This window comes from Canis lupus, chromosome 15 (assembly GCF_011100685.1).
Source record: "Canis lupus familiaris isolate Mischka breed German Shepherd chromosome 15, alternate assembly UU_Cfam_GSD_1.0, whole genome shotgun sequence".
NCBI classification, from domain to species: Eukaryota; Metazoa; Chordata; class Mammalia; order Carnivora; family Canidae; genus Canis; species Canis lupus.
The window spans coordinates 52,295,186-52,310,825 of NC_049236.1; the positions used below are offsets into that span (position 1 = coordinate 52,295,186).

At 38.1% G+C, this 15,640-nt stretch overlaps 1 protein-coding gene across 1 annotated transcript in view; it reads right to left on the bottom strand.

Moving 5' to 3' along the window:
* Positions 1 to 15,640, bottom strand: part of DCHS2 (dachsous cadherin-related 2) — a 226,643-nt gene that overhangs the window by 22,377 nt on the left and 188,626 nt on the right. Inside the window, exons 14-15 of the mRNA XM_038559070.1 lie at positions 11,827 to 11,940; positions 1,661 to 1,872 (exon numbers count right to left, since the gene is read on the bottom strand). Of these exons, the coding sequence (XP_038414998.1) occupies positions 1,661 to 1,872; positions 11,827 to 11,940 (326 nt within the window). The remainder of the gene's footprint in view (positions 1 to 1,660; positions 1,873 to 11,826; positions 11,941 to 15,640) is intronic.

The window sequence follows — 15,640 nt, forward strand, 5'->3', positions numbered from 1 at the left end:
CATGGATATCTGTTAGTCTGCATTACATTTTAATCAAAAACTAATTCTATTAGTGATTTCAAGACCTTGTTTTGGAATAAGCTGATGGACTAATTACAATTATTTTCTATTTCTTTTTATCCTCTGTGTCCCTCAGCCTTGGCCTGACCTCATGCTCCCATCGTGGCTTCAAACTTCCTCCACTCTCAATCTGTCCTTCATGCTGTTGCCAGATCTCAGGGGCTTCTGGAACATGCTGGTGACTGAAGCGATTAGAGTGCTGTCATACAAAATAAGTCTGCAAAAATAGTGGAGGACATCCTGGGTATCCGGGACTGTCGGGGGGCACAGAGCCAAGACTCCGACACTGTCGAGACTCCGCTGGTCTTTTCAGCCCCAACAGAAGGGGAACTTGCGCATCTGGAACTGGACTGGAAGGCAAACGAAAGTGTCTCTCCATATGCAAGTAGAGGTAGCCACACAGTAAAGCATTGGGGTAGATCTTGTCCAGAAAGTGTCCTAACATGTCATCTAGCTACTGGACCCCATCTACTCAGAGAGAGGGAAGTAATCATCACTAGGTTTTGGATCACAGCAGGGGGGTGGGTTACAGAGGCCAGAGGGAATGCCTGGGTGTGGTGCCGACTTTGCCAGGAAGGGGTCTTATACTGATTTCCTGTGCGGACTCCCAAGAGGTTGTGCATTTCCTGAGGCCCAGGTTCTTGAACACAAAATGGCAATTCCACTGTGAAGGGAAAGGTTGAACTGGGTACTAGTCCAGAAGCTGAGAGAGAGGCCATGAAGGGTCAGTGGGTCTTAGAGCCTGCACAAGACAGCCTTAGGGACAGGCTCTCTTTTTCATAGCTTAAGCCTTTTTTCTGAGACAGGGTTAGGCCTGGAAACAGCAGATCTGTGTCTTTCACATGAAATGTCTGCAAATTTCGAACCCAGGGAGCTCTCCCATGTGTTCGCGCCTCCGTCCATGCTCGTCTGGCTGCAGCTCCACCTGGCAAATGCCGGCTCACCCTTGAAGGCCTAGTGCAAATATCATTCTTCTGTGAAGTCGTATGCTTTTCCTCCAGGAAGAGTCTGTATCTCCTATTTTCTCTCATGACATTAAATAGACACTTCTATTTAACATTAATAATATGCATTTAGGGGCACCTGAGTGGCTCAGTGGTTGAGTGTCTGCCTTCGGCTCAGGGCATGATCCCAGGGTCCTGGGATTGAGTCCCGCATCGGGCTGCCTATGGGGAGCCTGCTTCTCCCTCTGTCTATGTCTCTGCCTCTCTCTGTGTGTCTCTCATGAATAAATAAAATCTTAAAAAAATAATATGCATTTAAATTATCTGTTTGCTCTGTTGACTTCCCCCACTAAAGTCTACACATGGTATGAAGAGCCAATTTTTATGCCCCTGTAGATTCCATGCTGGACAAAGTGGTGGACAAAGTCCCAAGAGAAAGTGGGTGAGCACTGGCCATGGGATGGAGAGAGGAAGACTGAACTCAGAAATTGCAAACTTCCTGTAGCCTAAGGTTTTGTCCAGTCCATCTAACATTTCACGTGCCCTTGGAAGCATTTAATTTATGTCCTAGAAAAAGGCTTTGGATATTTTGATGTACACTCATGATAATTCACACACACACACACACAGACACACACACAAACCATTTCTGTTACCTGTATGATGTGAGCATTGTAGACCTGGCCTTCAGACACTGACACTTGGTAAATGCTTTGCTCAAAGCATGGTAAGTTATCATTCACATCTTGTATCACGACTGCTACTTTGCTGTAGGCTTTCTGCCCCCTACTTTCCGCTAAAACGATGAGTTGTACTTCATTTCTGACTTCAAAATCAAGAAACTTGGGTTCTTTCACAGTGAGTTCTCCTATTTTTATTTCGAGGGAGAAAAAATAAAAGAAAATGATGTTGTACTCATTATTTAAAAAGTTCCAAATCGCCTCTGACTCACATGCTCACCTGTTCCTAAAAGTCTCCCACTGGATGGCTGCCCTTCCCTCCCAACTGGGGTCATTATGAAAAAAGTTGAGAATGTGGTTTTTTTGCAAGGTTCAAACACATAGGAGGGTAAGAAACTATGAAATAGCTGAAATGTGGGAGCTGTCTCTTAAATCTCCCTTCTCTTTCCATAGCTAATCCATTGCCATGTCTGCTAAGCCTAGCCTTCAAGCATCTCTTGAATCCATCCTCCACTACCACTGCTGCTGCCCTCCTCCGAGCCACTGGCATTTCCCACCTTCTTCCCCGCATGAAGGGTCCCATGGCATCACTCATCGGGTCCCCCTACTAATTCAGTTACCACTCTGAACTGAATAATAAAAACAGAAGTGTCATTGTCCCACATAAACCCGTTCCATGGCTTTCCCTGGTGATGATGACAAAGTTCAGCATTTTTAACCTCCATAAGATGGACATGCCTGGGCCTCTCCTGCCTCAGGAGTCTCATTCCTGCCATTCCCCACTTTGCTCTCTCTGCTGTGCATAATGCTTAGAACACTCATAGATGTTCTTCTGTTCTTCTGTTCTTCAAATGCTCATTTCAGAGTCACCATGCATGCTTTTTCATCTGCCTTCCATGGTCCCTACTGCTGTGGTTCCTCAGGGATCTTTTCAGACTAGCCAGCCCCATCCTGTCACTATAGTCATTCCATAACAGACTCTCATGGACCACTTGCATGTACTGTGCTCACCTATTTCAGATTGGTTATTCCTCTTGGTTTAGAAGCTTACAAGGTGAGGATGGGTGCCTATCTCTTACACCAACTGTCATATTCCCAGTGCCTAGCTCAGGGTCTGGCCTATAGAAGGCATCCATTAATACATGTTATAACCTCATATACAAGGTATAAATGGGTTAGGGAAACTGATTCTTGGGGTTTATGTCTTGTACAAGTTTCTCCTCCAAATTAATAAAATTCCTCCCCTGATATAATTTTCTTCTCTACTTCCTGTTGTTTTTTTCCTCCCTTTTACTGTCAAATTTCTTACTGAATTTATTACTATTATTTTGTTATCATAATTTATTTAACTCTCACTGTCAGAAATTCCATTGAATAGAAATTCATTGAATGAACATTGATTGGGAATTTGAGATACCTGAAACCAAGTATAAATCCTGGCCCTAGCTGCTTAGCATAGGTTAATTACCTGGCTTCCCCACCATTATGTTTGTGACTCGGGATAAGTTATTCAAGTTCTATGGAGCTGAGCATCCTCTCCTGTAAAAATGGGATATTAATAACAACTTTGTAGAGTTGTGGGAGAAGTAATATAGTGCATATTTAGTATGTGCTATATCATGTTCTGGTGCAGGAACATGATAGAGATTCCAGTGTCCTGTTCATGTTTCTCATCCTGTCCATCATCAGGGATAGCTTTAATATCTGTAAAAACTCTGAATTTAGAAAGATAACATTTAATAGCTATGGACTAATCAAAGTTTAATATTCAGATGAAAGAACCTGTACTGTTTCTGAAAATATGGCCTGGAAGTCACAGTTTCTATTGTTCTTTTTTTTTTTTTTCTATTGTTCTTTTTAAGATTTTATTTATTTATTCACGAGAGACACACAAAGTCAGACACAGGCAGAGGGAGAAGCAGGCTCCCTGTGAGGAGCCTGATGCAGGACTCAATCCCAGGACCCCAGAATCACTGCCTGAGTTGAAGGCAGATGCTCAACCACTGAGCCACCCAGGTGCCCCCAGTTCTTACTGTTCTATCTGAACCAGTTTCCTTAGACAACCAACCTAATCCAAGAAAATGTCAGGCTCTTACATACTTACCGGGATGTTAATGGGAATCATGCCCTGCCCTAGTGTTCTAACTTCAGTATTTGAGTGTTTTCCGGGGATTTTTTTTATAGCTTCTATTCTGTTATTAAGAAAAACTAAGTATATTGTATAGTGAGGAACTCATTATACAACAAAATGTAAAATTCCATAAACTCACTTTCACTTATTGTCATCATTTATCAATTCAGAAAACCAAATTACTTATGAGCCGTGCCGTCTGATGTTACCAACATCCCTGGCAAAAAAGTTACTGTAGATATGACTATTGGCAGCTGGAAAAATCACTAAGGTGCATTTTGATGAGCTGGTACAAACTGGTCTTCTGAAACCTCTGGGAAACAGGGATAAGCTGGCACCCCCAAATGACAGAGGAATCCCAGTTTAGGGTAGTTCCAAAGCTCTCATCCAGCATTCCATCTCCACTGAACAGAGCATTCAGCTTGGCTATCATGTTCTGTTACTATTAGCAAAAGAAAAATAAAATAGAAACGCAACACTAAATTGCCAGTGTCACTTAGTAGAAAGTGTGCCAATTATAGCACAGATCAAAGTAGATTTTTTAATAAAAGGCTTGTGTTTCGGCTTTGATAATTGGAATTTTGTGCTTGGAATGGATCTGCAGTTCTAATGCTTTCCTTGCTTGGTTTTTATTTTTGGCATAATAATTGGCATATGCTGAGAAAGTTGTGTAAGTAGGAAAGACAATAACCCGTCTGTGAGATGACTCAAGGCTGGCACACCTACTAGACCCACATTTGCCTTGGATGCTCTATGCATATTTTTCTCAGAGATAGCAAAGATTTACTGTCACTAGTGAGATGCTAGAACTACTGGGCTCTCAGTGTGGGCAGAAGTCCATGTTTTCCTTCCAGTATAAGTCTCATAGATACCAACTGCGTGTTCATTCGTATGTGTTCATATGCCAGCTCTATAATAACTTGAGAACGAAATTGCAGTAATATTTTCTTTCTGATATATGTACACATGTAGCTTTTGCCCAAGTTATAAAATACACATAAAAATGTGATTAAGATCCTTCAAATGATAAACGTTTGGTAGCATAATCAGGTTACGTCAATCCATTACGAACTGTGCACATGCATACGAATATATCCAAAGCAGAATGTGATAAATATGTATGATATCCAAAAGCTTTTAAACTATCTCCTGCTAAAACTACATCCTTGAAACATTGCAAAGTTTGATCATTTTTGTTGTCAACCTAGCAAATCATGGAATGAATACTACTATCTGTTATTTATATGTACGATGTTAGTAAAACCCCCAAATTCTTGCTGGTTTAGACAGTGAATAGTAGATGTTTTTAAGTTAATGTGACAAGGAGTGTGAATACAAAAGTGAACATGTGGTTTGTGAGTATGGGATGGGGCAAATGCTGGCACAAATGGACAGACAACACGGAACTCATCAGAGATCCTTATTATAACTTATTAAATCAGTAACTAATAAAATGGTTTTCTCACATTTTTACCCTTAAGAAGAGTAACCATAACCTTAGAGATATTTACTGGTTTATCATACACACCAGTTTTCTATTTTAACTGGTAGATGGCTAAAAAATACATATATTCATAAAACCTATGTTAGGTACCTTTACACATAAGTTTGAAGATTATGTGACAAAGGTGACATGAAAGATTAATACCATAATTAAAGGTTTTTAATAAAGTTTCTTGACAGCAGTATGGAATACCTCATAACAAATACAACCAAAATGCTTGATAAATTGTGTGTGAGTTTGTGTATGATAAAATGGGTTATTGAGTTGGTATATGAGTAAGGAATCTTCGGATTCCAGTTACTAAAAAACAATGAAAACAATAATCCAGGATGGTAAGCAAACACTAAGAGACCATTTTTGTTCCAAGGGCCCCTAACACAACCATCTTCCTTGAAATTCATCTCTGACAGCTGCACAGAGTATAAGAAACAAGAGAAGAAGCTTGAACTGACAAAAGGTGAAAAGTCCAATCGGAAAACCAGAATAAAGTATAAGCCCAAAGGCTCCAAGTGAGTGATCAATATTTAAAAAAAAAAAAAACAAATTCAAAATGGATGCACAGAATCTTCCTTTTTTTGGTCTTGCTGTTGGTTGGAAGGGAGAGAAAGTCTCCGCTGTGAATTCATTAACTTAAGCCTGAATTTATGGAAGCCACACTATCACAGCTATATGTCTTTAAAACCCTCAAAAATTACATTTAAACTAGGCTTTGCTTGATGATCTACCCAGGAGATTTGATTTGCTGAAGGAAAGCAACTCTTCTCTAAAGGGCATGAATTCACTCCAGTCTTCAAAGAACCCTCAGAGAGAAAGTTTTAAGGACAATGAGCAGCCCATAGTTAACAAGCTCGAAAATCAGAGAGAAACAAGGCACCATGAATGAGAGCTAGCAAATCTAGAGAAAGTTGAATAAATCTTCAAAGACATAAAATGCTGGATTATTGGACACAGGATGTGTGATTATTGCATATGTTTATATATAAAAGAAGCTTAGAAACATGAGCAAGGAATAAGAGATTACTTTTTTTACAGACTTCTTGTTATGGAATGAATAAACCATGGAGATAAAAGGTACAGCATAGGGATTATAGTTAATGATACAATAATTGTGTTGTACGGCAATAGATGGTACACTTGTGATGAGCATAGTATAAGGTATAGAGTTGTCAAATTACTATGTTGTACCTGAAATTAATATAACATTGTATGTCAACTATGCTTCAATTTAAAAGAAAAAGATTTTTTTTTTTTTTACAAGACCAGGAATTGTTGATCAAGAACCCAAGAGAATCTCTGGAAATAAAAAATATAGCTCCTTAGACTGAAGAGAAAGGGACAAGGAAAAGAAAAGTATGCAAAAGAGATATAGGAGAGATTGGCTCGATACTTGTCTAACTAGAGTTCCAAAAAAAAGATACAAACAAATGGTATTTAGATCAACAGCTGACTTCTTAATGCAATAATTGAAACCAGAAAGCAGTGGGATAATATCTTAAATGCGATGAGAGAAAAAAAAATTGTTAACTTAGAATTCTAAGACCAGCAAATATACCTTTTAAAAATAACTAAATAAAGACATTTATAGACAATCAAAACCTGAAAAAATTTACTATGATAGACCCTCACTACAGGATTTACTTTAGCCAGAAATAAAATGACACCAGAAGAATTCTTTGATGTATGGGCAGCCCGGGTGGCTCCGCGGTTTAGCACCGCCTTCTGCCCAGGGTGTGATCCTGGAGACCCGGGATCGAGTCCCACGTCAGGCTCCCTGCATGGGGCCTGCTTCTCCCTCTGCCTGTGTCTCTGTCCCTCCTCTCTCTATGTCTCTCATGAATAAATAAATAAAATCTTTAAAAAAAAGAAAAAAAAAGAATTCTTTGATGTAAGAAAGAACAGCTAGCAAAGAAGCACAGAAATCTATTTAAAAATATTAATAATGTCTCATTTGAAAGAACTATAATTGTGGCCCACAAAAGCTTGTATGTTGAAAAAGAGATATGTGGAGATAAAGATTCTAAATCTCTTGTATTATTCAGGAGCAGGATATATTTTTTAAAGATTTTATTTATTTATTCATGAAAGACAGAGAGAGAGAGAGGCAGAGACACAGGCAGAAGGAGAAGCAGCAGGCTCCACGCAGGGAGCCCGATGTGGGACTTGATCCCGGGACTGCAGGATCATGCCCTGGGTGGAAGGCAGGTGCTTAACCGCTGGGCCACCCAGGCGTCCCTCAGGAGCAAGATATTGATTAATGTTAGTCTTTAATTATGTATGTTAAAGTAGCTAGGCTTACCATTAAAGGAAGATAAATAGCTATATGATTCCAACAAACACAGGAGAAAATGGTCATTTTCAGGTAATGATTGTTTATGTTAAATGCTCAGGAAAATATTAGAATCAATAGGAGTTTATAGCTTTGCTAGATACAGAAACAAAATATGAAAGCCAATTTCAAGTATACCTAATAGCACTGTCAGAAAAAGCATTTTTTTCATTTACTTTAGCATGAAAAACTATAAAGGATATAGACTAAATTTAATGAAAACCATGCAAGCCTACTATAAAAAATTAAAACTTCATTAAAATATATTTAAGGAAAAAATGGATGATTTTCCATATCATCCTGAATTAGAAAACAATACTACAAAGATATAGGTTTTCTCCAAACTGATATTTAGAATTAACATAATTCCAGCAAAGACTTCTAGCAACCTAAATGTCTGTTGATGGATAAATGGACAAAGAAAGTGTAGTGTATACATAAAACAGCATATTAGTCTCAACAAAGAGAATCCCACCATACATGATAATATGGATGAACCCTGGCAACATTATGTTGAGTGGAATAAGGCAGTCACAGAAAAATAAATAATGCATGATTCAGCCTATATGATGTATCTAAAATAGTCAAACTCCTAGAGACAGGGAGTAGAATGGTGGTTGCCAGGACCATGGCGGAGGGGTAATGGGAGGTGCTGTTCAGTGGATGTGAAATTTCAGTTATGCAAGATGTATAAGTGCTAGAACTGTGCTGGACAACACTATGTCTAGAATTAGCAATACTGTATTGTACACACTTAAAATTTTGCTAAGAGAGGAGATCTCATGTTAAATGTTCTTACCACAGTTAAAAAGAAAAGTTTTGGTAGATGATTATTAGTTGCAATGCACAGCTCTACAGGCTTTGGGAGGAGGATACTTTTGGCCTGATAACACTTAATTCTAGGTTGAGGCAATGGAATTGTTTGGGACACTTTCTTTGTTAGTTTGAGTGAGGTTTCATCTGAAATCGAATGTGCATGCCATGAGTACCTAGGTTTCATGCATGAAAGGTGCAGATAGCTCTTACATCACCCCAAAGACTTATGAATAAATCTCCTTTCTTTGGGGAGAAAAAAATCCCAATAGGATTGTGTGTGTGTGTGTGTGTGTGTGCGCGCGCGCGCACGCACGCATGTAGGGTATGTATGTATGTGCACATGTGCCTGTGAAAACTTGGCAAGTGGATACAATGACTCATAATAGAGCAAAGGGTCAATAACAGAATATACTCATGAAGTCATGAGAAGGGGGCTGCTTTCTTGGTATAAAGGCTGTTTCTAAAGTCTATGTGATTAAGGAAGTAAGGTGTTGGTGTGTGGATAGACAGATGAGTGCAAAGGAATTAAAGATCCTGTAAACAGGAAGGAAACAATATATAATGGGGGTATTTCAGGTCACAGGGGAAGGTTATTGCCACCGGAATCACTGATAATCCTCTTGGATGAGAAGAAGAAGAAGAAGAAGAAGGAGGAGGAGGAGGAGGAGGAGGAGGAGGAGGAGGAGGAGGAGGAAGAGGAGGAGGAGGAGGAGAAAGAGAAAAAAAAGCAAAGGAAAGTTATTCCTACCTCATGCAAAACAGGAAAATAAATTCTAGGTGCACTACAGATGTACACGTGAAACAGGAAAACTATTAAAAATTTTAAAAGACAATGTAACAATATTTCCATGATCTCAGGGTAGTGAAGAGCTTCTTCACTTACAAAACGGGAAAATTATAAAGTAAAAGACTGATTAATTCTAACTCATCAAAATAAAAATGTACCAGTGAGAGAGTGAAAGACAAGTCACAAACTATAAAAAATATTTGCAATGAAAAAACAGAAAGGATAAGTTCTAATAACATATATGAAACATCCATACACCTCAGAAAGAGAAACACAAACAACCCAGTAGAAAAATAGACAAAGTGTATCAGCATGCATTTCATATGGGAGAAAACAAGAATGGCCAAAACGCTATGAAAAAAATGCTCACATTCATTAGTAATAAAGAACTATGAATTTCAACCACAGTGAGATACCATTTCACACCCACCAGATTGGCAATAGAAAGTAGGACGCAAACAACCGTGATAGCTCTCATTCAGTGCTGATGGAATGTAAAGTGGGACAAACCACTTCATAAAACAATTTGGCACTATCTGTAATGCTGAACATATGCATCCTCTGATGTATATGCCCAGCCTAGACTCTGGGGCCTACAGAACTCCTCACATATGCACCAGAAGACACGTATGAGGTTGTTCCTAACAGCCCTTGCTATTATATCCCAGACAGGAAATCCTCACTGTCCATCAACAGTGGAATGGATAAATCAGTTGTGACATAGACTTAAAACAGAAGGCCATAAAGAAATGAAAATGCAGGAGACCCATCTGCACACATTAACATGAAGAATTCTCATTTTGAATACAAAAAATTGAATCCCAATAAAATATACAGATCATGAATCCATTTAAATGAAATTCAAAAATAAACAAAATTAAACACTTTTATTATACTGAAATGCATTTAAGTCACAAGGGAATGATTATCCCTGAAAAGGGGACATGAGTCAGCCTGGAGCAGTGGACAGAAAGGAAGCAATTGGAAAAGGACTCAAAGGGAGCACTGATGATAATGGTTGTGTCCTAGGCACCAGGTACATATCATTCTTTGCTACTCCTCTTTAAAAGTGTGTACTTTAAAGTGTGCTTATGTACTACAAACTACAGTCAAAATGTTGAGCAAAAGAATTGAGTCACAGACAAGAGGACATTAGCATGATTCTATCATAATGTTTATAGCAAGCAAAAACAAACACAGTCTGAAAACTATCATGAACACAAGGCAATGATCAATACCAAATTCAGATTACTGGTTATGGATTGCCTTGGGTAAAAGAAGAGAGATGTGACAGGGGAGGGACACACGCAGGACTTCCTGAGGTTCTAGTAATGTCTCATCTCTGGAGATGGATGGCAAGTACATGTCCTCGAAACAGTTTTCTCTGTGTTAGCATATCATCTTGTAGCCGTTTCACAATAAACTTGTGAAATAAATCTCAACATAAATAAATACTTAATTGAAAAGTAAAGAGTTTTCTGTGGAAGATCCTTTTGGACTAACTATTTTACCTGAATTTTAATGAGAGATTCCAGAAGAAATAAGGCCAAGTCTGGGCTGTGTTCAAGGGTGAGGTGGCAGAGGGGTATGGGTAGTCTGGGAAATTGCACAAACTCTGCTACTCTCCTTCTTCCTAAATGTTCTAATCTCAGCTCCTTTCCCAGGACCTTCAGACACCTGGACTGCTAGGGGCCTAAGGCTTGAGGGTGTTCACAAATGTCCCGCTTGTCCCGCCATAACCAAATGATGGGGTGAAAAGATGAAGAGCTACCTGGCTACCTCAGAAATGTTGCTGACCAAAGACGGTGCGGACCAAAAAGTCGTAACACTACCAGGATGAGAAGGCATTTGCTTGAGAAATTATCCCCTCTCAATTCTTCCCATGTGCCTGTAGTACAGATTAAATAAGGCAGTTGTATGGTAATATAGAGATTATTAAAAACATTCTTCTTGAGGTTTGACAATGGAGCAGTAGATATGTATCTACTACATAGTTGTTAGTCAAAAAAGTATGTTTCAAATAATCAATTGGTATTCATTTAAAACACAATAATGGTCTTATTAAAGTTAAATTTAATACATGCTGTATTTGGAAGTAATTTCTTTACCACCACACAGAAACCTTTCCAGCTGTCCTTTTTTTGTTGCATTGTTGACATTCAGTGGCGAATTAGAAGAATCTCATGATGAAAATGCCCTCCAGCTAGACGTGTGTGGTTATTTTCAATTCAAGCTCAATATTGATGGTCTTCCTACTATATCTCTCATTTTCCCAAATAGATGAATAAATTATAAGTGGAAACCAATTTATCTTCAAAAATTCAAAGGGTAGGCTAGGTACTGCCTAATTTGGAAATGTGAAGAACAGGATTCTTAGTACTTGCAAACAAAAAGTAGTCTTGATTTCCCATGATTTCTCATCAGCTACTACAAAAAATTGTTTCTTATTTGCCTTTCAAATGATGTACTTCTCAGTTTTCTACCTTTCAAATTTTGAGTTTCTTTTGCAGAAGTATTTCTTACTAGTAACATTAAATGTAGCAGAAAATGAAGCTATTACAGGAGAGAGAAGGATCACCTGAGTTGGAGCACAGAGAAAAAACCCCATCTTCATTTCCACTAAAAATGGAATATTTAATGTTGTCTTGTATTGGGTCAGGAGCGACAGCTTTTACAGTCACAACAGAAGTACCTGTAAAAAATTAGGTAAAAAGAGAAATAACTTTAGGAAAAGAAAATTACAGGCAAAAACAAGAGCAAACACTGGGTATTTATTATTTGCTTACTACATTTTCATTTGTTCATTCAGTGAGTAGTCATTGAGTGTCTTCAGTAAGCCAGATCCCATGCTAGGTGCTACAGAGAGAGTGACAAACAAGTTGGGAAAGATCTCTACCTGATGGTGATTATTAACTAAAAGAAGGAGACAGACAAGAAACCATTAGACAAATACATATTCAGAGTAGATTTCAGATGTGCCAAGTACCCGGGAAGAAAAAAAACAAGGTCACGTGATAGGAAACACTTTTTTTTTTTTTTTTAATGTGTAAGAGGCAGACATATATCATTTCAAGGTACAGAGAACAGACTGATGACCAGCATGATAGAAGAATTAGCAAGCACTAATAGAAGCAACAAGACAATTGGTGCGATGAGAACTGAGATTTCACTGGAAGGTTCTCAAGAATCTATTCGGGCTCTAGGTTAGCACTTTGTGGTCTTCGTGTGTAATATCTCATGCCTTTTGCTATTCACCTCCTAAGCAATCACTGATTTACTTTCTATTACTTTGTTTTGCCTCTAAAATTTTATACACATAAAAATTATATAGTTCCTCTTTTGAAAAGCATTATTTTTTTTAGGAATTAAGCATGTTATTCTGTGTATTAAGAGCTCATTCCATTTCTATTGTAGAGTGTGTTCTACTGAATGGACATACCATCATGTGTTGATCCATTTTTCCACATATGGACATTTGGATTGTTTTCAGTTTGGGGCTATTATGAACAAAGCTGCTATGAACATCCATGTATCAATGTTTGTGTGGACACATCTTTTCATTCTTCATGGGTTAACACCTGTAGTGAATGTTTACTCATGTTTAACTTTACAAAAAACTGTCAAACTGCTTTCCAAAATGGTGCTATACTGTTTTACATCCTGTTAGCAATATATGAGGATTCTAGCTGCTCCACATCCACTGGTATTGTCAGTCTTTTAAATTTTAGTCATTCCAGTGGATGTGTGGTTTTAATTTTAATTTCACTGATGTCTAATGATGTGAATCTTTTCCTGTGCTTATTGGTCATTTTCACTCTTTTTTCAGATCTTTGTTCTTGGCTTTCGTTCACTATTTACCTACCACTTCTGAGAAACTTTCTCATAGTTCTTTACTAGTCCTAATCCTTTTATCTTTGGCCTGTAACTTACAGCATCTACTTGGACGCCTATTCAGATAGTGGCCCCTGCCTCTCCTCTTACTGTCATGCTGCCTGGTGAAATGCCACCTATTGGCAAAGGTATGCACGTTGTCCTAAGTGGGAGATGGGAAAGAGGTAGGCTCTGTAGGAGGCTCTCTGGCTGCTGAGTGTGCAGCAGTGGGAGCCTGATTTAGGATGGTGTCAGAAAGGCACAAGAGGAAAAGTAAAAGGAAACATTAGATAGGAACACAAGTGTTGACATGGTGTCAGACATGAGTACAGAGCAGGGATCACTAATTCAGATGCCTTTGGGTAAAAGTGAGAAGTACAGACAAATGAAGGAGCCAGAGACTGTCTGATGTGCTTGAGACACTTAGCTTCAACTCATCACTGCCAGTAGGGAAGGAAACCGGCTTTAAGATGCTTGAAATTCAGGTCTTTTCAAGGGATGCTAAAACATTCATATTTATTTTCATGTGAAATCTCCCAGTTCATAAGTGTCAGAAAATAATTTCATTCAGAGGACAAACATAAGCCATCATATGGGTTGAACAAAACACAGCTGTGGCCTGACCTGAGTCTGCTCATTTAACCATCTCTGATAGAGAAGACGAATCTCTCTTTTGTTATCAGCCTCCAGCACTTAGACTGTGGTACATATTTATCATCCATGGACTTTACTGGACATACTTGAAGACCGATCTTATCTTCCTACTAAGTTGGACTAAATTCCATGAAAGCACAGGAGATTCTCTATATATTTGTGTTTTGTATATTTCTGCAACTTTAGATTAGTTTTGCTTCTAAAATTTCATATACTTGAAAATCACAGAGTGCCTGCCTTCTTATGCTTAGCATGCTTTTTTGAGAATCAATCATATTGTTCTGTGTATCAAAAGTTTGTTCCTTTGTATATAATAGGTGCTCAATAAGGTTGAGAAGAAAGGAGGTAATAGAGGAGACAGAGGAAGTAAGGGGTGGAGATGCTCACTTAAGTGTTCTAGCCTGAGAGGGTTGAGAATGCCACTCTGCCTACAGGGCCCTTATAAAGCAGCAGCAATTATTTTTTAAAATCAGAGGCACTTGAGTGGTGTAGTCGGTCTGACTCTTAGTTTTGGCTTAGGTCTGATCTCAGGGTGTGAGATCAAGCCCCATGTTGGGTTCCGTGCTCAGCATGGAATCTGCTTAAATATCTCTCTTCCTCTCCTCTGCCCCTCCACACTGTGCTCTCTCACTGAAATAAATAAATAGATCTTTAAAAAATAAATTAAATTAATTTTAAAAATAGCTCCCTGCTATAATACACTACCTGATAGTGGGATTTGCAGTTGTTAAAAAAAATAAATAACATCTATTCAAGACCTCTGCTGGGCTTCCACACTGATTCCTACTGTGCAAGCTCCAGGGAACAAACTCAAAAGCCATCCTGCTATAGGTTACAGTAAAAACAATCCCTAAACTAGAACAAATCAATAGATACATTTTTTTTTTCTGGATACTTACAAGGGTTTCACTAAAAAGAAGAGAAGAAAGAAAAGGCCCTAGCACACATAATATTTTCCCCAGGAGCCTTTGCAACATTCAACATTCAAAGACAAATGCCATGATCACCATACGCATTAAAGGAAACACGTATGTGGTACTGCTCACAAAACTGAAAATTTACTGAGAAAAGGCATAAAAAAGAATTCAATATGTAAAAAGAACGGGAAAACCAAAGCTGGATATATTACTCTCTTTAAAAACGTTATGTTTAACATAAACTGTGACAGTTTTAAAATCATTTATTGAGGCTTCCAAATGGTGGTTCTTTTCAAGCCAGATATGAAATCATTTAGTGACAATGTAAAGAATTTTAATTAATCATGGTGGAATCAAGTTGCTGCACATGTTGAGGATCTTTCAAGTTGCATTATAATCCAACGTTTATTTTGTTACATTTTAGGAGACATATTGTTAATACAAAAATGCCTTACATGTTCCTAGGAATATGCCTTCACAGTAGTGCAGTGTGTTTTATCTTTAGTGCTCAATCACAATTCTGTGCTTCCTGATACAATTTAGTTTTTAAACACAGGAAATTTTATTTCAACTGGCTTGTCATATATTCTTAAGAATGGCGGTAAGAAAAGAGAAATAGCTATGCAGGCAAGAGGTACAATCTTGCTGATGGTCTTTTCTCCACACTTAGGATGCTTTAATTATATGCCTGATTACAAAAGAAAACATGGAGATTGCTTGCAAGTAAAAGACAAAGATGAGCACAGAATTGTAAAGAAGAATCACATATGGACTCCCTCATAAAAGGAACAATCTTATCTTTATTGCAAATAAAATGTTCATAATATCAAGTAAAATTGTAGCACACACAGAATTTCATTCAAAATACTTCATACTAGATGCTAAAGTCAGCAAAGAACTGCAAATGTTTATATATGTTCTTACTCAGATGAAGTTTAAATTTGAGACTGT